Source organism: Sciurus vulgaris (assembly GCF_902686455.1).
Source record: "Sciurus vulgaris genome assembly, chromosome: 5".
Taxonomy (NCBI): domain Eukaryota; kingdom Metazoa; phylum Chordata; class Mammalia; order Rodentia; family Sciuridae; genus Sciurus; species Sciurus vulgaris.
This window is the reverse complement of record NC_136465.1, coordinates 146,380,825-146,407,947: the sequence shown is the minus strand read 5'-3', so window position 1 is coordinate 146,407,947 and position 27,123 is coordinate 146,380,825. Positions and strand designations below refer to the sequence as shown.

The 27,123-nt window shown below is 33.2% G+C and overlaps 1 protein-coding gene across 2 annotated transcripts; it reads right to left on the bottom strand.

Annotated features, from left to right (window-relative positions):
* Positions 1-3,545: 3,545 nt before the first annotated feature.
* Positions 3,546-26,231, bottom strand: LOC306662980 (ALX homeobox protein 1). Of its 2 annotated transcripts, none has more exons than XM_079143274.1 (6): positions 25,800-26,231; positions 25,568-25,691; positions 25,024-25,483; positions 21,945-22,249; positions 18,900-19,028; positions 3,546-4,722 (listed from the first exon to the last, which is right to left on the bottom strand). In XM_079143274.1, exons 3-6 carry the CDS (start codon positions 25,247-25,249, stop codon positions 4,402-4,404), a joined length of 981 nt encoding a protein of 326 aa, XP_078999400.1. In that variant the 5' UTR covers positions 25,250-25,483; positions 25,568-25,691; positions 25,800-26,231; the 3' UTR covers positions 3,546-4,401. The 2 variants fall into 2 exon arrangements, with proteins under 2 accessions (XP_078999400.1, XP_078999401.1); XM_079143275.1 differs by having other exon boundaries at positions 25,024-25,176.
* Positions 26,232-27,123: the final 892 nt, after the last annotated feature.

The window sequence follows — 27,123 nt, the reverse complement described above, 5'->3', positions numbered from 1 at the left end:
CCATCTCAGTTTACAGGACCTCTGAATTCTATTCAGAGATAACACCTCTTCTGCCCCCTCCTAATTTATGAATTCTGCTCTAGTAATACCTGGAGATTTTGAGCATTTGAATTTCTTTATGTCCACCAACTTAGACTGTAAGAAGCCTGCAGGGGGCTCCTTTTTGTCTTCTGCTGAAAAACTGTTATGTGTTAACAGTGCTGGCAGTTGTCTGGATTACTCTTTTAAATCTTTAAAGTGTAAGTCAAGGTAAATAGGTAAGATGAAATATTACAGGCATACACTTGGTGAAAATGCATTTAAAGCCCAATAAATAATACCTCTTATTCTAAAGCCAAAGACATACTGTAAAACAGTATCATGATAGAATACTCAAGTGAAGTCATTTATTTGCCCCATGGTGTTGGAAAATGAATAGCCATGGACAGTTCTAAAGTTAAGAAAAGCTTCCTTCTTCCCACTATTTTAAGTAGTACTCAGTAGAATTAAATAGTGAGTAGAAAGCCTGCCTTGAAGATTTGCTCACTGTTTTTGTGATATAGTTCCAGAATAAATGGTGAAACATGTTTATTTAAAAAGGAGAGTTATTACAAACAAAAAAACCCATTTTAGCATTTATTATATCCTGTAAAATATCACATTTAATCAGTTTTGGTGTTTTGTGCCATAATTGGGGCTCTATTGCTACACTTTCACTTCTGACTTTATTTTCATCTGGATCCTCAGTGGTATCACTAGCAGGCTTTTGTTAATATATATAATAAGATGTAGGGGCTAAGAACAAAAATACTATCTAACATGCCATTTTATTAAATTCTCTTGCAAAAAGTCATAGTTTATTCACAACAAAATCTGAATAGCTATATGGAAAAATGTGTGCTGAAATTTTAATGCTTATGAGTTAAATATGGCAATTATACTTCAAGTAACAAAGGTATTTTTATATTCTAATCAGAGAAAAAAGAAGTCAGTCCAACTGGTGTTTTAAAAATAAGATCATTGCCATCGTTTTGTAAAAATTTGACAACACAAGCATTAATCATTTTAAATATAAATATATCTAACATAATAATTCATTGTATAAAATATGATTTACATTAAATGCTGAAAGGCAAAAGTCAGGGTCACTAACAAATTTAGAAAATTAAAATTTTTAACAGCTTAGGCAAATGCTGCAATTAATCTTTTCAGTTCTTATTTTATCCTACCCATTATTTAGTTTGACAATCAAAAACTGCAGCATTTTATATAAAACACTACAAAAACAAAAGGGGGGGTGGTAATGTAAGAGTTGTACTATGGAAATCAAAATAAGCCCCCAGGATTTGAGATGAGAAAGTAATGACACAAAAAATGAACACTAGTTCTTTTTAAGAACTGTATTCAATACAATGCTGTGCCCCCTCTCCCTTCGTTGAAGGTAAAAGAATCAAGTCAAATGGAATAAAGAAAGAAATCAAGTCCCATAATTTACACACCTGATTTCATTAATATCCTCATGGCTATATAAGTTAAGGAACTATGAGCTCTGTTTCCAGGATCAGGGACAAAGATTTTAGTGGCTTTATTTTTCAACTTTCATAAGGTGCTATATAATACACACTATTTAATATTCACACAAAGTAAATGAAATTTCTTCAAAGATCCACAAAACATTTTCTGAAATTTCATTTTCTGTTTAAGATACTATAAACCTTATGTAATTCTCCTATAAATTCATCTCTTATCATGAGGCTAGAAACTTAATCATATAGATCAAGGAAAAGATGACAAGGATCATCTCTTAAACCATTAAAGCACAAAATGTCTGCTGAAAATGTCAATAGAGAATGAGACCGTCATGAGAACAAGTGTCCATGTAGATCAAACCACTTACTGTACCCAAACTCCAGAATATCAAAACTGTCAGTGATGAGTCCAAACAAAAGCAAATAAAGTACTCCTTACCTATTTTTTTCTCCTACATTTGCGAGCAATATGAATTCTAATATATGAAATTTTGCTTAACCTAAGTTCAGAAAGAGCAAGAGAAAATTGAGGAAGTGTGTTTTATGTACTCTTGCTTTAACTTCATTTTATCATACTACATCAAGTTCAGTTTTATTGTATTTTGGCAACTTAAGTACACAATAAAAATTTCATCCAATAAAAAAGTAAGACAGAATGTCATCACAAAATAATTCCTTCACCTCTTAACACCATTATATAGTGTGAGGCTTGTCTGATGGTATGAACTTCATGCATTTATCCACGAAGATTGAGAGCTCAAGAAGAACAGGAACCTAGGTTCCACTGTTTATTTTATTATCTCAAACAGTACTTCACACTCTGCAGGTGTTTAAGAATGTGCTAATTATATTACATTTATACAGAGGATTGCAGGAAGAAAGTTTGAACTGAGGAAAAAAGTCAAGTTCCAGATGTTCCAACTATTAAATATGATGAGGAGAATAACCTAAGACCAGGAAAACTAAGGAATAAAGTGATATTAAAACTTCGTGAGTTTTGCCTCTCATTTTAAAAGTACTAGCCAACATTTTAGCCAAAAAGCACTACAATCTAAGTTCTGAAAGCAGAAGAAAATAAAAACCAATAATTCATTAAATCCCTAAAAAGAAAATGTTACACTTCAGTTCTAAGTTGTGGGTCATAAATTCCTATTAATCACATATGTGAACATATTAAAAGAAGTTATTCTCTTCTAAAACATTAAGGATATTTAACAGCTGCCTAAACAATCCTTTAACAAAAGCTCATGCATGTAATAAGTATCATCTCAGGGCTAAGTTGAATGAGTTTTTCTTGTGGACAAACTTTAAAAGAGAGAACACAAAAGCAATAAAGAACAGAGTTATCATCAAGTTGGGGAATGTTTTTTTAGAACATTACTGATTTCCATCATTTGTTTGATTTAAAATTTTATCACAAAAATGTCTACTTGCTGCATATATTTTCCTGCTTAGAAGAGACACTGGAGTTAAGTACTCTTCCTGAAATTTAATTTTAAAAGTTCATTTATTCTTGTCCTTTAGCTGTTATGGTTTCTGAGCTGATGCCTAAAGTCTGTAGGAACCACAGAAAGATTCTAAGAGACTACAAAGAGCAGACCATACTCTGATCCTAGCCATGAAAGTCATCTTCATTTCAATTAATTTACTTTGCCTTTATGAACTTAAGAGTCTTTCAAGGAGGCTGACATTTCACTCATCTGAAAAAGCTTGGAATGTGACAGGGGAAAGGGAGGAGAAGTAAATCAAAGGGTTAGCAATTTTCCAGATGCAATGTATTTTTCTTCTCTTCTTTTTCACCAGAAATTTTAGTCTTCTTATATCTTAATTCTCTGTGCAAAACCACAGTAACAAAAAAATACTTAAGGCATAGTGCACCAAGAAGCAAACACACACACACACACACCACACACAAACAAACACACACACACAAAAAAATAGAAGTATGCTCATGTCTACAAAATAAGTATATATTCTGACTTGCTGCCCCTTTAACTGAAAATGTTATTCTAATGTATTTATTAGATGTTTGTGTGTGCTGTGCAATCAAACTCCTTTTAGTCTAAAACCAACAGTGCACTTGGTGACTTTATTTCCCCTTGTTTGTGATAACTATGTGACAGAGTTCATGCTGGCTTTTTCATTAAAAAGTGGCATTTATAAAAACTTTCCTCGTGACTCTATTTTAAATCATACCGGAATATTTCAGTTATCACCTTTAACCACATGGTTTCAGGAAACAATGACCAAATATCTCATGCAAATCCTGGTTTTTTCAGAAAACTCCTTTTTTCTTTGGGTAGAAATTCACTAAAACATTCAGAGGTTATTTAAAAAAAAAAATAAAAAAGTCTTTGAGGCTTGAAGATAAATTCTCAGCAACAAGGGATATGTGCATTGCTTCTCAGAGCTAAAGAAGGAGAAATGACAGTTAACTCCCCAAAACACCCTGGTTCAATATTTACCTGACAGCTTTGGTATCTTGACATTTTCCCAGTGCATTTCCTCCTTTATCGGGTATTATTTTACAAGGGATTTCTTGTTATACAGAACTAACATAAATCAATCTATAACAGAGGAATTTGTTTAATACATTTATTCTTTTTAAGAAACTGCATGACCATATTTCATCAACTTGTACAATAGGGAAAAAAAACTTACTACTAAAACAGCGTTTGTGGAGACTGGTACATGGTAAACCTATTTAGTTCTTTCAGAGGGTCATTCTTAGATTTTAATGTTAAATAATAACCACTATTCATTTAAGCTGGTCTCACTGTATATCTTGACCTTTAGCAATTCCACACACAGCAGCTTATTGTGGCATCCTTTAAATATGAGAAATAAGAATTTTACCTTACTATTAAAAGAAAAATAAAAGAGTACTGTTATGTTACATGGCCCATGAAATATTGGCGGTGTGCTCCTTGGCTTTCATTCGAAGAACCGCGATACTGGAAGACCTCCTCTCAAACTCTGGCTTTGTTTCAAATGCATGTCCATTGGTAGCCCCAGTAAGAAGAGAGTCAGTGAAAAAATTGTTGAGGGGCACGTGGCTGAACTGATTCTGGTGGTTTGAAAACCCTGTGTAACTGGAGTCTGTCCGAGGCGAGTGGGAATAAGGTGTCATACAGGAGGAAGTATCACGTGGTAACATGCATGAAGTAACCACAGAACCACCACTTGCATTTCCTGCCCACAAATTGTTCTGAATCTGGAACATATAAGACAACAAATATTACATTCATATTTTCTCACTTTTGTTCACTTTCTTAAATTACATGTACGAAGTTTGGTTAACTATTCATTATTTGCACCCTATTGAGTTGTCTGTTACTATATTCTAAAAAATAATAATAATAACAACTAAAAAAGTTATTTGAGAGATTCTTCTAGTTTATATACTATAATAGATTACCATAACCCACATACTTGACCACATAAAATACTCTCAAAACCCTCAATCTCTTAAGCATTCTTTCATAGTCATGATTTTTTAACAGAATATGGAAGATTTAGTCAGGATTCATGACTTAGAACTCATGTAGTTAGAAAGGTGGTTTAAAATATGATTTTAAGTTAAAGACAGTTTTCACCTTTCTAAACAAAATAACAGAACCACATTGTCTGAGGTCTGCAGTTGGACTCCTATGCAGTTTTTGTTGGAAACCATTGCTGATGTTCTGCTGTTAGGTCTGTAAAGACAGTTTTTTAATCAAATTCACAGAAAGTATTTGTCCTCACATCGTTTCGTGTATCCCTACAGGTTTGAATACATATCTTAGAGAAATTGGGAAACATATATATATTTCAGACATTTTTCTCAATTATTTATAATTTGATATAGTGAATTTAAAACAGACATGGAACATGAAAAACAGACTAAAATTCTGTGACATGGATCATTACCAAGTATAGAAACATAACTGAAAAACCTATGCAAATGTTAGGGTAAAAGATCATATGAGTATAATTGAAGTAGTATACACCTGAAATATGAGATTGAAAACTGTGTTGTAGTTTGTGCCCAAGAAATTCACAATTCATATTATTAAATCTCTATTGAAAGCATTCAATACAATATTGCCAACAAGCAAAATTTCTGTGAAAGTACTAGCATGTAAAAGAAACACTGAATAAAATATGAATTTTGAATAGGAAGTATCTCAATCTAAAACAGACAAGAACTTTAAACAAGTAAGAAAACTGATCACATACATTACAGAAAGCACAAAGAAAATCATTAAAAATTGGTAGGAATCATGGAAAACATTGCATGGTATAGCAATACAGAGAGATAACAGGCCTTCTAGGAGTGATCGAATTGTATGCTTTCTGCAACATGATTATAATACATTGCTCATCATATCTAGCTTTCTTATCTTTTTAAAGTCAAGATATTAAGGATAGAATCAGCAATTATTTCAACACATACACAATGTTTCACCTTATTTTTTCCATGAAGATACAGGCAACTACATAAAATCTCTGGTGTGATCTTACAAAAAACCTAAGCTTGAACTGTATTTTCTATGACAACTTGTCTTCAATTAATAGTGGATCACACTGATAGAGAAGTTACTCTGTCCTCAAGAAAGGATGGCTTAACCAGGTATTAAAATATAAGAGAAAACCTGACCAACTAATCCCAACCATTTGTCAAGGACTTCACTGATTGACAAGATGCTTATTTCTGCATTGTTTGAAAAGCAGTTCCTTATATAAATATATTCATAATTTAAATATTCATAAAATATATTTTATATATAACAGATTTATATAGTTACATGAAATATAAATAAAATATAGAAATATAAATATAGAAATGTAAATAAAAACATATTAAGGGGAGATATCTATGTATTTATATCTAGATTTATCTATATATATACATATATATAATGATTTGTACATTTAATTAATTCTTAAAGTATAATAGGCTCTGCTGTTTTACTTTTAGCTCACTCTATTATATGTATTTAATTTTAGCTGAAATAAAATTATTGGTGCCCGGGACTGCTGAGTTATGTATCTCAAACCAACAAGAGGTCTGTTATTGTCATTACTCTGTCAAACTAACCCTTCTAACTTAATCTGGGTGATTTTTCTCTGACATTCAATCAAACATTGTACTGCACTGCAGAAACCACAGTCACATGACTGACAAAGAGCTTTCAGAAAGAAAGTGAACTTACTGGCACATTTTTGTAAAAACAAATGAAAAGCAAGATAATGATAGAATGCCTTATATTTTGTTAAAGGATTCCTCAGTTCATACATAATGTTGCTAAACATAAAATAATCTACCTATACCCCATATACCCAAACATATGTTTACCAACTAGGTAAAAAGCAAAAATAAGAAGGGTAAAAGCAAGGAAGGTAATCTATGAATGCAAATTAAGGCACTATTTTCGCTCTTAAAAAATTAACATTTGTCTACCTGTAAATTGGAGGGAAAATGTTCTATGGTCTATTATATTGAAATGAGTAAGTGGAAAATAGTTTTATTTTGATCAAAACTTCTTATCTGGACATGATCAAGCATGTTAAACTCTTCTGATGAAAGAACTTCTAATACATGGATGTTTTCTGAGCAGAATAAATTGATAAAGCACATTATCATAGGAATGTTTTAGCTGGGTTTCAGAAGATACCCAAATATTCTGAATATGCCATTTATTGGGTAGAGAGATGCTCGTACATTTTTCCTGATACAGGTTGTTTCCAAAATGTCTTTCTCTTTTCTCCCCACCCCAGCTCATCAGTCTGACTTTAATTTTTAAACTTCTGGCATGTCTTCTTTTAACTTTGAGGACCTAGTAGGTTTCCATATCAAGAGTTTGAATTAACATCACAAATGATAATTATCTCCAGTGACTTGTGATTTCACTTCCTCTGAAACACTCTTCTGGATGTTAAAACATTTGATGATGAAGATCACTATCATGCACATGAGAGTTAATGGTCATCAATTAATCACCATGTGCCAGGGATTTATATTCTTATATAAGTGACAATTTTAAACTGAGTGCTGGCATCTACAAGTTGCATCAGTTAAAACTGCATATTAACTATTTGTCAACAGAGAAACCCATAAAATCACACCCTCTGACTAATTAAAAAGAATGTTAGGGGCTGGAAGTGTAGCTTAACGGTAAAGCTTAATGGAATAGCATATATGAGACTCTCAGTTTGATACCCAGAACCAGCAAAAGAAAGAAAAGAAATACTATATTTGTTAATACATTTTGGAAGAAAGAATTCTCTTTTAATTGTTTCAACCCCTTAAAAGATGGGTGCTTTTACTATCCCCACTTTGTAGAAGTTACTACAGCTATAGAATGGAGAGTTGAACACCCTCACCCAAGACTGCATAACTCCAACAGTGGTCAAATCTGAACCCAGGAAATCTTAAGAAATACAATAATAACATAACTATTTTATAAGTTGCAATTGCTTATCTACCTATTCATAATCTCAACTTTATAATGGTCCATAGGCCCTACCATCTGAAAGCAAACTCCATGATTATTAATCATATTTGTTTCCCCTATCCTGAGTCCTGACATATCATGATATCTTCTTAATAAAATGTATTGAATGATTGAAATATCCCTAATAAAATGAAATTTGGTCAGATCCATTTTGCAGGTATAATCAAAATTTTATCAACGACTTAGACTAACATACCTAAATTTCATTTCATAAAGTCACCATACTCCATTAGCTTAACAAAATTAATTTACATTCCTAGACCTTGATATCTGTATTCTACCTAGAAAGTTTATATTTCTTCTATTAAAATTTATTCTCTATCACAGATGCATTTCCCTGGAAATTCTGATTCATTAAGTATGGGGTTTCAGTTCAAGGTATCTGTATTTAAATAACGGTAATAGTAACAATGCAATGCAATTCTAAAAATCAACTGAAATTAGGAAACACTACTATAGTCCAGTTTCTTCCCAATACATAAATTCTCCATACACCTTTGATTTTGCTCATTTCCTATAATAAACTCTGCTGCTTAAAAATAAAAACCCATCTTTTGGAGAGCTCTGTAAAGGTAAAGCTATCTTCCTCTACTTATGGTTTCTATTTATGCATCTTAAAATAATACAGAATAAGTTTTCAACTCTTACATATGAAAATCTTAGAATGTCATCAGACAACTGTGATACAATTTCCATGTCTCCTCCAGGTAATATCTCCAGTCCTTTTAATTTTTCTTCAAATGACCTGGTTTTTAAACTGTGCCATTCTTGTTGTGTTCCTCTGTCTACACTTGAGTTTCCAACAACCTTCACCCTTATCAATGAGTGGCATTTACAACAGAGTATCATACCCTAGATATTGTCTGGCCTCAGTAGGGCAGGTATCATCTTTGCTGTAGATCATCTACTCCTGGTAAGGCAATCTTTGACTAAACAACAAAATTATAGGTGATTAAATCTGCTGTCAAGATGGGCTCTCTCTACTTTTTTTCCATCCATATACCATTTATATTCTTATATAAGTGACAATTTTAAACTGAGTGCTGGCATCTACAAGTTGCATTAGTTAAAACTGCATATTAACTATTTGTCAACAGAGAAACCCATAAAATCACACCCTCTGACTAATTAAAAAGAATGTTAGGGGCTGGAAGTGTAGCTTAACGGTAAAGCTTAACGGAATAGCATGTATGAGACTCTCAGTTTGATACCCAGAACCAGCAAAAGAAAGAAAAGAAATACTATATTTGTTAATACATTTTGGAAGAAAGAATTCTCTTTTTTTTCTTTCTAAATTGGATAACTCTTTTCAGCGGGTTCTATTTTGTAGACATTACAGTGACAGTACCCAGTACCAAATGATTTTTTATAGGCCTCTCAAACTACCACAATACTCAGGACTTAACAACCAGAAACACTTGAATAATGCTCACACCCTACTTGAGTTTTTTTTTTTTTAAAAGGAGGCCTTTACGTGTTTTTTTCTTTATTGTGTTTAAAAGGAGTGGAGAAACTACAAACACTCCATGTTTTAATGTGCCTCACAACATTTTTTAAAAGTTCGAGGGGCACGTTCAAAGCACTGTCCAGGGAACTTAGCCAAATGCTTCCCATTAGTATGAATGGAAGTTCAGCTGACTTACTCCACTCCACTTTGAACATGTGCCGCTGAATGTTTTCCTAATCAAATAAAAAGTTAACACTTAATTAGCCCATGACTTTGGAATTGTGAAGGAAAGTTGTTGTTTTGTCTGATACTTTTCAAACTGGAACCAAATTCACTTAACATTTGTTTTTCTTCCAACAGATTAGAAGCAATAGAGAAGGAGACAGGTAAATAAATATATACCTACACATTAAAAGTTCTTTACTGCAGATATACACGGAATGAATTGAAGTACTATGTTAAATCATGGATGGGAAACTGTAAGGCTCACTCATCTTAGCAACTTGATATAGATAGATTCTTTGTAATTAAAACTGCAAAATAGATCTTAACATACAGAATTTGATGAAGAAATACATTTGCTAACTTTATTGTATGAGTGATCTTTAATATTTTTTTAAAAACCTTTTAAAAGAAACAAGAGTTTGTCTTTTTCTTAACTATGAAGTAGCGTGGTATAAACAAAAATTGGCTTCACAATAGCATTTTCTATTCTGTATTCTAATGAGAGTACCATTCAGAAGACATAGGCCTTTTCAATTTAATTGATATACTGAACATGAAAATATTTAAGTAACAACCTTCTCTTACTTTTAAGTATCTCCAAAACAACTTATTAAATAACATTTTTTCTACTAAAGTAAGCTTAGTCCTACTTCTCTGCAAACTGACTGCGCCTATCTCCTGCCACTAACATCTATATTTATAGGCGTGTGTGCATACTCACACACATGCATCATGTGAACAATCATGCTACTCTGATGTCACAAGCTCACACACTTCCCTGAGGGAGTTAAATTAAAGCTTGTTCTAAAAGACGGCAATCAGAGGCTCACAAAGAGGTACTTGTGATGATGTTATAGCAATACCTTTTATATACTAATCCAAAAGTTCCTTTTGATTTTCCTCTTTGATAGAATGTTTACATTTATTGACTACTATGCATATTTTAATGGTTACTATATAAATTTATTAGCACAATATTACTATACAATTTATTCATATGCCCTCTTATTGAAAACATAAATTTCTACAAAAGAAATTTAACTTTTAAAGAAACTATTTCATACTTTAATAACACATCTTTTCCTATAAAACGTAGGGTGACAATGAGTTATGTGCTTAGAAATTTGTAAATAGTTTTAGCTGTTAGCTAACTTCAGGGTTGCATTAACTTTTCTAATTACTGCATCAATAAGTTACTGGCAAGAAGAAAGAATGTATCTCTAAACAGTGAATTTTCTACCAGTGACTAACATATACTAGACTGCCTGAAAAAAAAAAATTCGAACTTGAACTAATTATTAAAAAGAGAGTATGTGTTTTAGCTGCTACTTGACGAAAAAATAAGGGTACCTCATCAGTACCTATTAATTAGGTCTAATTTTTATCAAAAATATCTAAGATGATATGTAAAGTAAAAGGACATTTTGGAATCAATTTACATTTCAAAAATTCCCAAGACATAATTTTCAGTATATACTACTACAAAACTGAAATGATTATAAATTATTTACTAATTAGAAAAGGATCATATGTTAAATATGAATTAACCTGTTAAATTTCATTTTTAACAAATCCCATCTTAGTACAGGGACTTGGAACAAGAATATGATTTCCATTTTAAAATCACTATTAAATATAGTAGTCATAGGAGACTTATAATGTAAAAAGATAACTGCTTAACAACAATAAAATTGTATCTCTTTGGTTAATGGAAATCAAAGTTCTAATTTTCATAAAATATGTTACTGTCTAAAAATTTCAAAATAACATCATATGAATATGTTTAAATTTTATTGCTTAAATAATATTTAGAAGATTCTCCAAGGCAAAGATGTAATCACATTAAGGATATTTGTATCTTTTTCTTTAGAGTTAAAATTATTTTAACTGCTATACTAATTGTGATCATTAACTGTTATCTATGGGCAATCTCACCATATGTTTTTAAAATGCACCTTTTCAAATCAATTCATCTATGGAAGAAATAAAATAGGAGGGCTATTTTATTATTATCAAGCAATAATGTTCTATGAAGTATTTTCCAGACATCCCTTACACTATTTTTCATGTATTTTAACATATTCATGCTACCTATTGCTGATTCATCAAGTGTTTTATTGACTTTAATGACACAATTACCCTAATAAAATAAATTAATAATTATAATAAAGATGAAAATGTAAATTTGTGAATAAAGTTTTTCTTGCACTTTTAAAACTTACAATATAAATCAAATATGCAAATACTTTACTTGCATAGGATATCTTTAATCTTAGAAATTCCCATTTGAAATCCTGCATCAGTTTGAGTTAAAATCCTGAGTAAAACTACTGGTTTTAGTCATCTTCAATTTATATAGACAACAAAATTGTAATTTTATTTTTTGTGATTTTAAAAATCAACTGTGAATTTGTAACCTATTTAATATCCATGATATATAATAAAAAAAAATCTATGCAAACATGAGGCTTAATAAATAAGTTCAAGAACAACCTGAACTACACAGCAGACCCTGTTTCAAAAATAAAAATGAAAATAAAAACTAAATATGGAATACATAAGAGTCTGGATTACAATATAATGCAAGGTTTGCATTAACAATAAGGGTATGAACTATAGATTTGAACCCACAGATCTATTATCATAGACTTGTTACTCTTTAACATAATTTTCCACAGGATTCTTCTCTATTCTCCTATGAAATAGGTTTTATATGTGTAACTTGATGATGGCATTCTGAGGTAATTTATTTTTATATCTTTTTTTATTTATATTGGCAATTATTCAATTCGTTGGCTTACTTCTCTTTAAAAAAAGTGTGATAAATTTAATTAAATTCAATGCTTTGACTGATTACATATTAAAAAGCAAAAAAAAAAAAAGGAAACCTTTGTTGTGTACTCATTAAATCGTATTAAATTAAATGTTATATTTTTAAAAAAATAAATGTAACTATCTTCATAATCCAAAAGATGAATGTACTTCACTTCTTTAGGATGATATTCTTTATCTCTTTGAAGTTTTTATATTAAATATTTTGATTAAAAATTTTTAAATATTTACTATAGCCAGCTTCACTCTCACCTAGTAGATACTGCCCAAATCCTTCATGGTATACTTAAACTTATTTTAATATATATGTATACATATAAATTTTTAAGTATTTTATACATACTTATATAAGATATATATCATACACTTAATTAATTCAGCAGTTTTACCTATTGTGAAAACTAAATTATTTAAGTAACATAGAATATCATTTTTTCTTATTTTAAATATTTGTGTTTATAATTAGTGACAAATTGTGCAATACCAATATAATTTGTTTACATTTTACATTCATTTGTTTGTAAATGAAGGTAACATTTTTGTCCCTTCTTTACTTTAAAAGAATTTTTGGGTATAATTATATGACCTTCTCATTGGTTGTTTTATAAACATAAGAACATTCATTATACAAGATATTAATTATAGCTATATTATTAACATTTTTAATGATTTTGACTTGTTTACTTTGAGCAATTGGTAAAAAAAAATAAAAATAACTGATAAAAATGTGATATTTTCATCAAAAGTAAGAACTCCAAATATTGCTCAATTGCTATACCACACTGTTTGAAGATAACAATTTTCTTGTTTCTTGTTCAGTTTAAGTGAAGGTAAACTTTAAGATTAGAAGAAAAACTAGTGAGGAGAAATGAAGAGGGATGAACAATTATCTTCACAATGAAACTTTAAATTTTTATTTTAGAAAATTACAGTATTTGAAATAGAATTTCTTAAACTAGAAACACTATGTAGGTTTAATCTATTTTCAATTATTTCAATGACAACAAATTACCTATAACTTGAATCCACCTCTTGGTATGTTCAAGTTCCCAGCATATTTTTATAAAGGCATCATTACAACCACAGGTTTGAAGGCATAGTGCACATTTGGTAAACATGTATTTAGTGATGATTTGCACCATAAACTAAGTAAGACTTCATTCATAATTTAGGTGAGAAAAAAAAACTGTAACCTTTCTTTTGAAAACTCTGATAAAAACATTTCCTTTTTAATAAATAATTCTGGAGAACAGAAAATATACCTGAAATCCTAAAGTGACTATTTTCCTAATTTAAACTGCAAAGTATATTTAACTGAATTTGATATTGCCCCTAAACCCTTACAAATTAAATTTATTCACAGCTTGGATTAGCTTAAATGCTACAGCATAAGACAACGCTCAAATGGTTTATCTATCTTGAGAGGCAGATACTTTAGAACAAAATTAACATTGACTAATGGATACTACATAATCACATTTATCGAAAACTTACTATGTACTAAGCAATGTTCTGAGGACTTTGCACCAACTATTTTGTTCAACACTCACAAACATTATATAAGCTTTTCTCCTTACTTAATAAATGAGGAAAAATGTTTTTATGTTAATTCATTTGCCAGAGATCTGAAAGCTATTAAGTGGCAAAGTTAGGTTTGAACCCATTACTCTCTGACTGATGCTCATAATGCTTACATTAAGCCCTAGCTCTCCTCAAATTTTTGGATTCAGCTCCATAGATGTAAACACAGGACTTTTCAATTCAGAAATCTATTTAATCCTCACAATTAATGAAAAATAAATAAATTATCATCTTCATCATCTTCTACATTACCAGCATCTCCAACACTAGTACCAACAATATCTCCATTTGACAAATAAGGAATCTGAAGAGCAAGGAAATCAAGGGACTAACACAAAGTCACCTCACAAGTACATAATAAAGTTGATGCTTTATAATCCAACCAAACCAACAGCATGAAAATAACATTCCTTGTAAGAACGAAGGCTGCCTATAAACTCCCAGAAAACATTTAAGAATATTTTATTCACCAAAAAATTAATTTAAAAAGTGCTTTGGTTTTACTAAATTATAAATGAGTTTTTAAAGTTGATAGATCTGCTTGCTTTTCAAATCCAAAGTCAAAATTGTTTTGGTCTCTGATTAGTTTGCACCAAAAAATGCTTGCAAAATTTAGTACAAACATTACCTAGTTTGTAATCTGTCTATAATGCAAATATTCCACTCTGCCTAAACCAGCATCTAGCAAATATTTGTTGATTAATATGAATAATGTTGGAGAGAAAAAGCTAAGCTTAAAGGGATCTGCAAAACCTTGCTAGTCTGTTAGAGAAGAAAATTGAGATAAATTTAACTGCTGAAGATCACAGAGCTGGTTACTAACAGAGATTCAGGAAACAAGCTGTTTCATTGAAAATTGTTTTTTAAATAAGGTACTACCAAAGAACTATTGAAATAAGTCAGTACTTTAATTCATATCTATTCAGTGACTATGTAACTTACTTAATACCATAGTGATACAAAGGTGATAAGAAGTGGTTCATATTTTAATACTTTACATTGCAGACCTTTCATACAAACCACCACAGAGCCCATGAGAAAATGCTGTGCTGATGGAGACAGGATATAGAAGCTTCAATGCAAAAATATAGTTTACATGAGGCGAAGGGAACTCAAAGGAGACAGACTTCAGCACAAGCAATGACAATATTTTTTTTTTTTAAATACCACAACTGGAACATCCAATATTTAAATTTAGCTAATGTTGTCAAATGGTAAGTGATATTGTGGGTCAAAATGAAGAACTTTTCTTTATTCAACTACTATATTCATTACATAAAAATAAAATAACTCTAAGTTTGTTATTCTGGATGCCCCAACTATCATTTTCTTATTCATTTACTGTCGAAAGGAAACTTAAGAAAAATATCAAAAAAAAAAAGTCTCTAAGAGGTGTCGGGGTGTCAAGACTTTCTAAATAATTTAAATCATTAATCTATAAATTTTTTAAATGAAAGCATTTTTGGTTTCCAAACTGATATAATGTTTTACGGTCAGAATTGAACAATTCCATTAAGTTGATGAATTAAGAAGATATTGTGGCAAAAGAGCCCTAGACTTCTGAATCCAGAAAATCGGGCCTCAAATTAAATTAAATGAGTTAATGACTGTAAGAAGGATGCACGGTGCCTGACTTAAAATAAGCCCCCAATTGTTAGTTACTATTTTTACTGCTATGGCTTTTGTTATTTCAGTGTAATAAAAACCATTTGAAACAAAGTATTTAAAACACTTTAGTAAGCATTCATTACTATTCATAAATAAACACATTACATGTTATATATAGAAGTCCATACGCTGGATACAATGATTATCCACACCCAGCAGGCTTGAGGAGAACATTTTCTAAACCATCTCTGTTTTTCATGTATTTGTGTGTATGTTTTTGCTTTCCAGCCAAATTTTTAATTTTTTATTTCTGTCCTGCTTCCAACATTTTCTAGTTCCAACTTTTCTGCCGTTAATAATTTTTTCTGTAATTAGTAACAGTAACCAAATTCAATGTCTTATTGCACTGAGTTGTTGGATTCTATTCCGTTCTTATTTCTCCCATTATAAGTTTCTATTTCCAAGCCTAATGATAAAAAAAATAATTCCTGTAGGCTGATGCTTGCCATACTTATTTTTCTCAACTAAAATAAAAGGTCTACCACATACTTTTAACTTAGAAGAGATATCTCCCTTGGGTTTATCCAGTTTCTATAGAAAGGAGGTGGATGCACTTCATTTCAGAATTTTTGGCAACCAAACATTAAATGACTTTCCAATACAAGACTCTACTATGAATTTTTCAGCTATCATTTTTATTATTCATGAATTTTACTGTTAAATTCAACATAATTCCTCAGTGTTCCCATACCTTGGTACAACCAACATCCACAAAGTATGGAGAAGACACAGATGAAGAGATGCAAAATTCCCATGATATATGCATAGAAATTTTTAAATTAATCACTGATGGAGTAAAAAAGACTATCAAGTGTATAATTTGATGTACCATTTCCTTTCTTTCCTTAGCTACTAGGTCACCTTAATTTCTTAATTGACACCTAAAACTCCAAGGCACAATAGCACCATGGGAAAATAACCAAGAAAAGGGGATGACCAGTCAGAATATATTAAGCCCTTATATACATTTTAGTTGGTGCCAGACTCTACTTTAAATGCTTTACAAAATACCAAAGAAAAGAATCAGAGCTCAAGCAACCAATAGACAAGAAGACAGAAGTGAAAAATAGAAATGGGATTTAAAAGGAAAGGAATGAAGATTGAAAGAATAAGATGCAAGAAAAAGGGAAAGAAAAAAATTATCATAGTGAAGTGTTCTGCATTAAACTTATTATTAAGACTATTTAAAGTCCATTTTATAAGAGTTCATAGTTTTTTACCTTACTATTTCTGAGTTCATCACAGTCAACCGTTAAAAACGATGAAGTCCATCTGATTTTTTTTTTAAATATTTCACTGGTTGTGGGTACATTTCCTGCTCCTTTGAACTAAATTGCAGATTTGAACAATGCAACTCAAGCCTTAGGCTTTCTTGGCATAAATTTTTAATTGTTCAAACATTTAAATATATTCACTGGGAGAGACAGTTCAGTGTATGGTTAAAATCTCACTCTTGGCAGGCAAATTTGACTCTGGCCATATCTAAGGTTCATCACTAGTGAAAGTGAGTTAATACCTCCCCTCTATGAGCCTCAGTTTCCTCAACTGAGGAATATATTTAATTAACACCTGTCCCATAAGGTTGTTGGGAGGATTAAATAAATTAGTACGTGAATTGCTGAGAACAGTGCCTAGACACAGAATGAGGGTCATTGTGGTGTTAACAACTGTAAGAAGTTACAGTCCCTGTCCTCATGGAGCTTGTGGTCCAGAGGAGAAACGCCCACAGAACATTTTGTTTAAAACTCAACTAAAACACTCAATATGTGGTGATCAAAATTTTCCTGGCCCTATGATGATAAGTAACCAGAATCATACTCATGCTTTAAGATAAACTGTAAAAGAAGAAAGAATACACTTCTTTTGACAGGCATGTGATATGTACTCAAGTGGTTTTCACACCACTTGGACAGGCTGAGCTATACAATAGCTCTTCAGACACTGTTCCTGAAGAAGCCACTGGTGCAATCATGAACTAATTCCTTAACTCAACTTGGCCAGTTACCCTAACTTCTAAAATGAGGGGTTTGAACAAGGTGCTCTCAGTCTCTTTTAACATGCTGTGTTACTTTAGCAAATTTGGTGAATTGGTCTGGAGAAATGAAGTTCCTGAAATGTTTTTTTAAGAATATAAAAGACAAGAACACTAGGAAGGCACATTAAAGGACTGAATCACAGGGTATGTTGACCTTTGTAGGAAATGAAAACCCTTCCATAAATGGCTGGATGTTTAAACACTAAACTATCAAGGTATGCTTTTAGCAGATGTGTCATTTTTTTTCACAAAGGTCCCTTACAATACATATCACCAAGTAATGAAAGAATAAAATAAAGCATGACTTGTTCCTTATAATACACATATTCCTTATTATATATCAAAATACAGTTCTGAATATCATTATTTAGTATTAGGAAAAATAATATAATATGAAATACATTAGAAAGATCAAACCCATTTACACATATACATATCACAAGGTATGAAAAAGAAGAAAATATACTCTCTCAATTAAAAGGAAAAATAAGAAGGAAAAGAATTACTAATGCTTTCAAAATAAGGTAAAAGATATTCCTTGATGAAAGCAAGTGTTTCCTATGCACGATTAATTTCTGAAAATCATGTTTTTAAATCATAAAGGATTACATGTGTCCTTGACACAATGGAAAATATCACATCTGAAAAAAAAAAAACATAGAAGAGAAATTTTTAAGTGGAATTGAGGATTTAAAAGGCCACATTTGATACCAGGTTCCAGAATAGTCTAGGAAACAGTAGCCACCCTGATTGGATGACGTAACACTATTTGTTTTTAAAAGTCAGCAAAGAAAGGAAGTCTGAATAATTAAATGTAGAGTAAAATTAAAAAGCTTATATCATTAAATGATAATATTTCATTTATTAATGTATAAAAAATCCAGAAGGAAGAGATCATGGAATCTTTATGTGAATGACTAAAAGAAAATAATAACAAAATAAATCTTTTAATAAAAAACAAATTTTAACAAATTTTTAAAAAGTTATCTGGAAGTTGAACTGTCATTATTGACTGCTATATTAGGTATAACAAAGCCTATGCTCACCCTTTGAAGAATTTACAACATCTACATTTCTTGATCAGCATCCTGTGTAGTTTACCATACCTGTGGGTAGCTGTCAGTCCTTGGCAAAACTGATATATCGTAGGTCGCAGCAAAATGGCTTTTAGCTTGTTGTATTTGGCCATAACGTTCCCTTTTTCTCCACTTGGCCCTTCGATTTTGAAACCAAACCTAATTTTTTAAAAAAGTGAAATTTCATATAAGGAATATTTGATAAAGCAAATTTGATATTAAAATATTTCAAACCAGAAAGGAAAACCACTTCAATAAAAATCACAAAAAATGGTATTTCTTTATAACACAGAAGGATACACAGATTTTACTTTCTCTCATACACTGATATGATAAGTAGTATGTGGGTGAGGAAATATAATTTAATTAAAAAAAGCCATGAGACTTGCAGCAAACTTATTTGATATGTTAGTGCCTCTATTTTCTTATTTATAGAAAATGAAAGGATTTAGATTATATGATCTTGAAGATTCTTTTGTTTCCACATCATCACAGGTATTCTGCTTCCAAGAGAATACTGAAATCTGGGAGATAAAAAGCTTTTTAATTCGGAGCATGCAAAAACATAAACTCAGTCAATCTATGATCAAATAAATATTTATTTAAAAGTTATCTTTAAAACATATCACAAAATGAAGACTGTTCTGGGTTGTAAAAATACCTAGATAATATTATAAAAATTAAAACAAAGATTGCATCTAAAATATATGACAGTAGTGGAAATGTCTTGAATATTTAGAAATAGAAAAATAGAAGATATTACATTGAACATGGTAAGGGCTACAGGTAAAATAGAATCATCTAAAGTTGAATTGTTTTAAAATATAGAAATGTACTTATCGCTTAAACAACATCATTTATTTTCCCTTATGTAAAATGCTCTGATAGTTTCACAATCATACCTCCAATATGAAACGCTTACAGGTAATCTAAATAATAAATTAAATAGGGTGGATAGAACCAAGTGTCAAGAATTCCAGTGACTTAGTGTGGCCTTTCTCAGGTCACTATGTCTTCCATAATTTCTCTAATCATGTATTAGAAATATTTATCCAATTTGCCACCTTCCTAAGAAGGTTTATTAATTCACATTTCCAGCTCTCAAAAAAATCTTCATTTTAATATTTTAATGTAGTCAAGAGAGATACAGAAAATTATCTTCAATAGGAAAATTGATATTTTTGAGTACACACTATACAAGAAGATTTAAGGAATCTCTTTCATCATCTTTCCACAACTATGTGTGCAAAATGTAAAATAGGGAAGAAACTAGAAATTAAACACAAAAATACAAGGGGTCGAAAGTCTTTCAGTAAAATTTACTTGAAAGTTTTACATTCTCTTTCATACTCAATTCTAATCTTCTATATCTATACACCTTCACAACTTTGGCAACCTATTAATACCCAATATGATATTCAAGTTTAGACTGGAAATTTAAGATGGCATATTGAAGAGTTTTTCATTAATTAAAACAAGATAAAAATGCTACCTGTTTAGTATGGTTACTTAGTACAATGCATATTATCCATTATACCCAGAACTTGAGACAACAAAACAAAACACAAATATTTTCTTTTCTATCTCTTCAAACAGGCACCAAGAACGTACTAAGGGAAATTAGTAATGAAGGTTTTTTGAGTTTTGTTTTCTCACTGTCAAAAAGACCTTGGTGCTCTTCTTAATATGGGTGCCAATTACCATTCTAATGTGAAAAGCAGGAAAGGGGACAACCTGAGTAAATTAGGTTCAGGTTGGCTCCCTGTATATGTTCTTAGACAAAAATTAATCAGGACTTAAGGGGAAAACATGCACTGGATACAGCTGATCACTCTGTATGTAAACATATTTTTCTATGGTTACAAGTATAAATAATTTAAATATATATGACACAAGACCAAAAAACACACATACAGGGCTGGTGTTAATACTTGACAATTCTAATATTCTTGTTAGCGCAGCTTTCTATATATTTACTTCCTGAACTAAGATAAAATAACCATTTACTTCCACAAACTCAAGCAAAAATCTGCTGCTTGTTATCACCACCAGATGTTGTCTTTAATGACGTATGGAACCTTACAGTGACTTATTCCTAAAATTTCCTTTTACTTCACTGCATTCAGGACAAAATTTTTCACTATTTGTTCATTTTTCCATTCTGGAGGCTTATCAGAATTGAAGAATACAGTATTTTCCTAATTAAAGTCAAAATACACACAAAGGAAAAGACCATTCTCCTGAATTACTGATTCATTTTAAGCTCTTATTTATTACTTGGGAACTAATAAAAATGTAATTTGACAATGTCAAATCTAGACAAAATAAAACACAATTAAGAGTCAAATTTTCATCTAGTATAATTTTTCTACTTCAAATTATTAAAAAATATAAGCACTTGAACCATCTGATTTGATAATTTGAAATAATTGAGTACGTACAAAAATTCACTTCAGTAACTCACTTTTTATACTACAAAAATATATAATTAACTAAATTTTAGAAATCAGAATGTTATTATGTATTGACAACTACTAAGGCCAAAAATGAGAAATGAGCTATTTTATACTTCTTTAATTATGTCAGTGAAAATATCTTATCATATATATACATATGAATTGTGGGGTTCATTTTTTTTATTATGACCACAATCCAAGTTCAACTATAGATTTATGTGTTATTATAAAAATAATTCACAAATACTTGGTATTTAATCTAAAAAGAATCTCAATGGCTGGTAAAACAGAAAAACAAAATTAAATTTATTGATTACCTAAAGTTGTAACTCTTGGTTTTTGACCTTTAAAAATTATGCTTTTAAATCAAATAAATGTTATCAAATTCTGTTCTTTTTAAGTGAGTGTTAATTTTTATGCCTGTGTAATAACTGGTTTCATTATGCTTTGAGTGGTCAGTTTTTTTGCAAGTAAAAAGGATCTTTTAATGGACCTACATATTACATTGTTCTAGGGTTTCAGTTCCAGGATCAGTTTCTTACTTTGTGACAAAATGCAATTATTCTTAAGCTATTCCTTTTATGATCCCACCCCAACAAGGCCTCCAGTTGGTTCCTACCTGGACTCTGGCCTCCGTGAGCTCTGTTCTCAGAGCCAGTTGTTCTCTGACATACACATCCGGATAATGGGTTTTCTGAAAGACTTTCTCCAGCTCCTCCAGTTGCAAACTCGTGAAGGTGGTTCTATGTCTCCGCTTTTTACTGCTAGACACATTGCTGTCACATTTATCCCCAAGTTCATCCAGTTCTCCCTTCTCTGGCATCCCCTTTACCGGAGACATTCGGAGATTGTTGCAGTTGTCCATAGCTCTATTCAGTTCGGTGTGAAGGGGCTGTCCTTCTACTTTGGTGATCCCATAGTTCACTGTACCCAGAGGGAAAAATAGCAGCTCTCAGGATTGTGAAACACATCTTGATGAAAAAATTAAGTCAAAGCAATTCAGAGTATCAGGATGTAGGTCTGTTTAATGATTTATTGTGCACTGGCACAATAATTAATTTGATCATCACATTATGTAAAATTACTAATTCATTGTGGAATAGGCTTTAAAATCATTTTAAAATGTGCACATTGAATTAATCATTTATGGAAAACCATGGTTGTATTTTATAGGGTTAATATAAGGTTCATACACATATAATATAATCAAATTAATGTAATCAAAATGAAAGATGCCCTAGACTTAAAATGAAAAACCGAAGAGACCATGATTTTTGAAAAGTGAACCAAACTTGGTATGTCATGGTTTTTCAAAAAGGACAAAATTAAGCCACTTGTGAGGTTCAAACAAAACATTTTAATGTAAAATAATATGTACATGCCTATTTCCACACATTACTTTCCTCTCCACACAAAACTTATAGCCTATTGATTTAATTGGGACATTTTGAATATTTCAACTAAATACTCATGCCTGAATTTCAATTTTTTCAAAAAGAAATCTAAATTGAAAAAATGAAATTTTATCAATTTATTATAATGCTTTCTACAGAAAATAGTATTTAAGTAGGCATCTTTACCTTAAAAACTCATCTAGTTGCTGTTTCTTAAATATTCCATTTTTCTGTTTAACTCATGTAATATGTTTTAGGACAAAGGTTTATTGTCTCTTCTGGGAACGCATAGAAATTAAAACATCTATTAAAACATTACAAAGTATGACATCTGGCATCATGCTATGTGGTATTTCAATTTCAGTAATTTTCTTCAGATCTGATTTTATGTGTGCAATATAAAACAAAAATGTATCATGTAATGCCACACACACAAATAACAATGAATGCACATAAGGAAATGGGAGGCATTATTAAAAAGTAAAATCAATCCAGTCAGGACAAAAACTTCCAAAGGATAATCATACTTTTTTCATTTGTTTTTGTTTTTAAAATTATTTCCCATATTTTAAGAACCGTTATCTTCTGCAATTATAATCGACTTTAATGCCTATATAACTTAAATTCCTAATAGCTTTTATGCAAAGGAAGATGTGATATAACATTAAATTCTAAAAAGGGCCTTGGCTGATTAACAATACAGTTTTGTCTCAGTGGACAGAGTTAAACTAGGAACTGCGGCAATTAGGGATGGGGGAGGGGAAGCCATGGAGTGGCTAAGGGCATCTCAGGAGAAAGGCAGGATCTTTCCCAAATTAAGCAGACGGTTGCCCGTGTTCATCTCACTCAATACTCTCCTGTGAAAATTCATCCTAACAGTGTGGTATTCAGTTAAAAGTTAACAAATTATCAAAAATCATCTATTTCTCTTCTCATTTTGGATTCCCGACAATTTGAAATATGATTGAGCCCATCTACCCGTCAACATGGGACAATGAAGAATTATTAAAGTTCCGTCAAGTCAAATAAGTTCAGTATACATCTGAGAATTCCAAAAATACAGATGCCGCAGTATGAATACAACCGAAAGTCAATAATTTAATGTATTAAAAAGTTAACGTCATTAAAATAAATGATTGAAATGCCTTAACTATTATTTTCTCTATCACTTGCGTCTTTAATGTTGTTTTACCCCTTACAAGTTAAGAGTAACCCGCCACACTGGATAAAATAAATAACATAGATTTATTTAAAGCGTCTGTACAAAGTATTCAGTTAATGAGCTTCTATGAAGCCAGTGTCTTGCCAGATATTGGAACTTCCAATAAAATAGGCGGTGGAGGCTTGTTATAAGTATTTCACACTTAATTCGTTTGTTATTTTAAAGCAACCCACTTCTTACAGCTTAACTGTGGAATATATACAATGATAAGGAAAAGTCTTCTTGGAATTGTAAACGTGTTTTGGCTGTCGCGATCTGAAATAATAGGTTTGTATTGGGTTACAAGATAGAAAAGATAGATGGTTTGTTTTGATAACATTTTGACTTTGAGATACTTGGGCATTCAAAGTTGAAGATTTCACCCAGAAGCATTCCAAAAGGCTTCTTAGGTGACTTTTAATGGTAAGTCAGAAAAACAGACAACGCAAATCCTCGAGTAAGTGATTATACCAGTGATTCTTTGCCCCAAGCTATTTAAAGTGATTTGGTATTAAACAAAACTTTACACATGCGGCATTGCATAAAAACAGAAATTACATATTCGCACGATCTTATCATCTAGCAATACTCCCAACTTCACAATGAAAAAATTCGCCACACCTTGGACAATAAAAGTTCTTCTCTTAAAGGAGCTCAAAGATCTCTCATTTTTCCCCAACGATAGTGACGTCTTCTAAGGATCTGTGATTGATTTCAGCTCCTCCCGTCCAGCAACGCGGCTGGCTCACAGAGGAAGCGCGCTATCTTGACTCAATTACGCTTTAATTAGCGCCCCATCACTTTATGCTGGGATCCTGGTTAGAGACGCTCTAACCTATAACTTACATTACCCAAAAGTGAAATGAGAATCACGCGGAAGTAATCCGGTTCTCAATAATTCCTTTGCCCAGCAAAAGTCCGCCGCAGCTGTACCACCGCTTCCTAAAGCGCGCAGAGTTCCTCTGCCTTCCTCAGCCCTCAGCTCGCTCTTTCTCGCTCCTTTTCTTCCTTCTTCGCTCTCTGACTATCCTGAAGGGTCCCACATTTCAGATTTGCGAAGGGGTGCGGCTGCTGGGGCTGCAGCTGGGGCGCTGACTACTCACCGCTGCTGTCCTGACAGGGTGAGGTCCTCTCCAAGCGCACGTGATGTTCGGCTCGCGGCAGGGGCCCAAAGGCCTGCACGCATTTGCCAGCCGACGCTTTGCTGTAAAAGGACTCATTGTCCAGCGTCTCCATAACGTGCTCCAACGCGCCTCCTGCGCCCATGTAAAAGTCACTGTTTTTACTTGGCGGGCTCTTAAGGGCAAACTTCTCGCTCAGAAACTCCATAATCCTAGAAGACTGTTTCGGAGATCTCGGGGCGCAGGGGCTGGGGAGCGCTGGGGGAGGGAGCGAGTGGGCGGGAGGAGGGAGGGCCAGAGAGGAGGGAAAGGGAAGCTAGCACTGCGATGCCGGGAGCTGCCCGACTTCGAGCCCTTTAATACGTGCGGGCTGGAAAGGGGGCACCCGAAGTTGCTTTTATATCTTGAAACTCAGCTGGGCTCCTTGGGCAACCTCCCAGTTCTAATGAATATGAAAATAAGCAGGCTACTAACTCCACCCCGGGGCCCCCTCCGCCCCCACCCCACCCCCATCTTCCCCACTTACCCGGGGAGGGCGCGCCCAGGCCTGGGTTAGACAGAGAGTTCCATTTCAGACAAATGCCAGAAGAGACAAGGCCCCAACACCAGAAATATTGTCGCCGCAACAGTGGACTGGCATTTCGGAAGAGCTTGGTGAGATCGCAAAGCAGTTAACCCTCCACTCCCCTCTCTCCGCACCCTCCCGGGGCACCCGCCCCACACCCGGTTTCCACCCCGCCCCCACACCAGCCACTCACTACCAGAAAGATTTAGAGGCATCTTAAGAACTTGAAAGGAAGTATTGCTCTAAAGGGCTTTTATTTCATCCGTAAATCGTTTACGTGGAAGATCCACATTAATCTGAAGCCCAAGAAGCCGGATAAATTGGCAGCTGTTAACTGGGAAAGTGGTGGTAAAGGGGCCGCTTCTGCTTCTAACCCGGAGGAGCTAGGCGTCTGGGCGGTCTCGGCTCTTTACGAGGCCGTGTCTTTTCCTTTTTTTTTCTGGAATGCGGCGGCGTGTGGACTTGGTGATGATGGGTGGGAAAGGGAAGGTGGGTGAGCAAGAGGTATTGAAACGATTCAGTTTATACCAATACCAACCGATTTCCACACCGCCTCCTACCCAGTCCTCTCCTAGGTCCACGATTTTTCCATTAGATCAAAAGTATTTTAACTAAACTCTTTGACAAGTGCCTCCAAAGAGCTTTTAGTTTAAGACAGAGGGAGGTTCACTACGCAAATTGATTTATGAGGAGGAGGAAGACCTTCAGCTTGTTTATATATGTATATAAATTAGTATTGGTGCTTTTAATGGATCGAGGCAGAATTACTCTGAAAAGCGCGTGAGAGGAGCTAGTGGCGCGCGCGCGCGCGCAGACCTGGGCGCACTCTCTGGGCCAGTACCTCCATTCCACCTTAAGGGGATGGTAGAATGAGTAGGAGAGTATTGCGGAGCTGAAAAGTTCTCTCTGTGGCTTGGGCCAGACTCCAGCTTCTGAAGACCCTACGGTGTCTGAGAGAAGTGCGTTTTAGTGTCTTGGGCACGAAAAAGCAGCCGTTTGCATTGGGCCCCTGGGGCGGACAAATTTGTTGAAATTCCCGCACAAGCTTTGGACCAGGGAGGTCTCTTCTCATGGGTCCTGATATAAGGTTGCTGGACACAGGACCTCGCAACAGCGGTCGCGTTTCTCCAGACCCGCCCGGCAACTATGCAGAGGCCTTGGGCACGCCTGGGAACCCCGACTTGGGGATGGCGAAGCCAAGCCCAACACTGGCGGGCATCAGAATGGGTTCGGGAATTTCCGCCCACGTCGGGGTCTTGGCTGATCCACACCTCACAGGTGAGAACCTCTTTGAGGCCCCACCAGCCACAGCTTGGAAGAAACAGTCACCGAGTGTCACGTACCTCAGAGGGGCTTCTCGGTACTGCCTTAAAGGCGGGACGGGCAATACAAAGTAGGATCCCGCCGGGTAAAACCTGAGCGAACAGCAAGCCGAGAGCAAGGCTTGTTGGCTTGGCCCAAGGTCCCCTCGAGACAGTTCCCGGGAGGAGGGACACTTAATGGGTTCACTTGAAGCC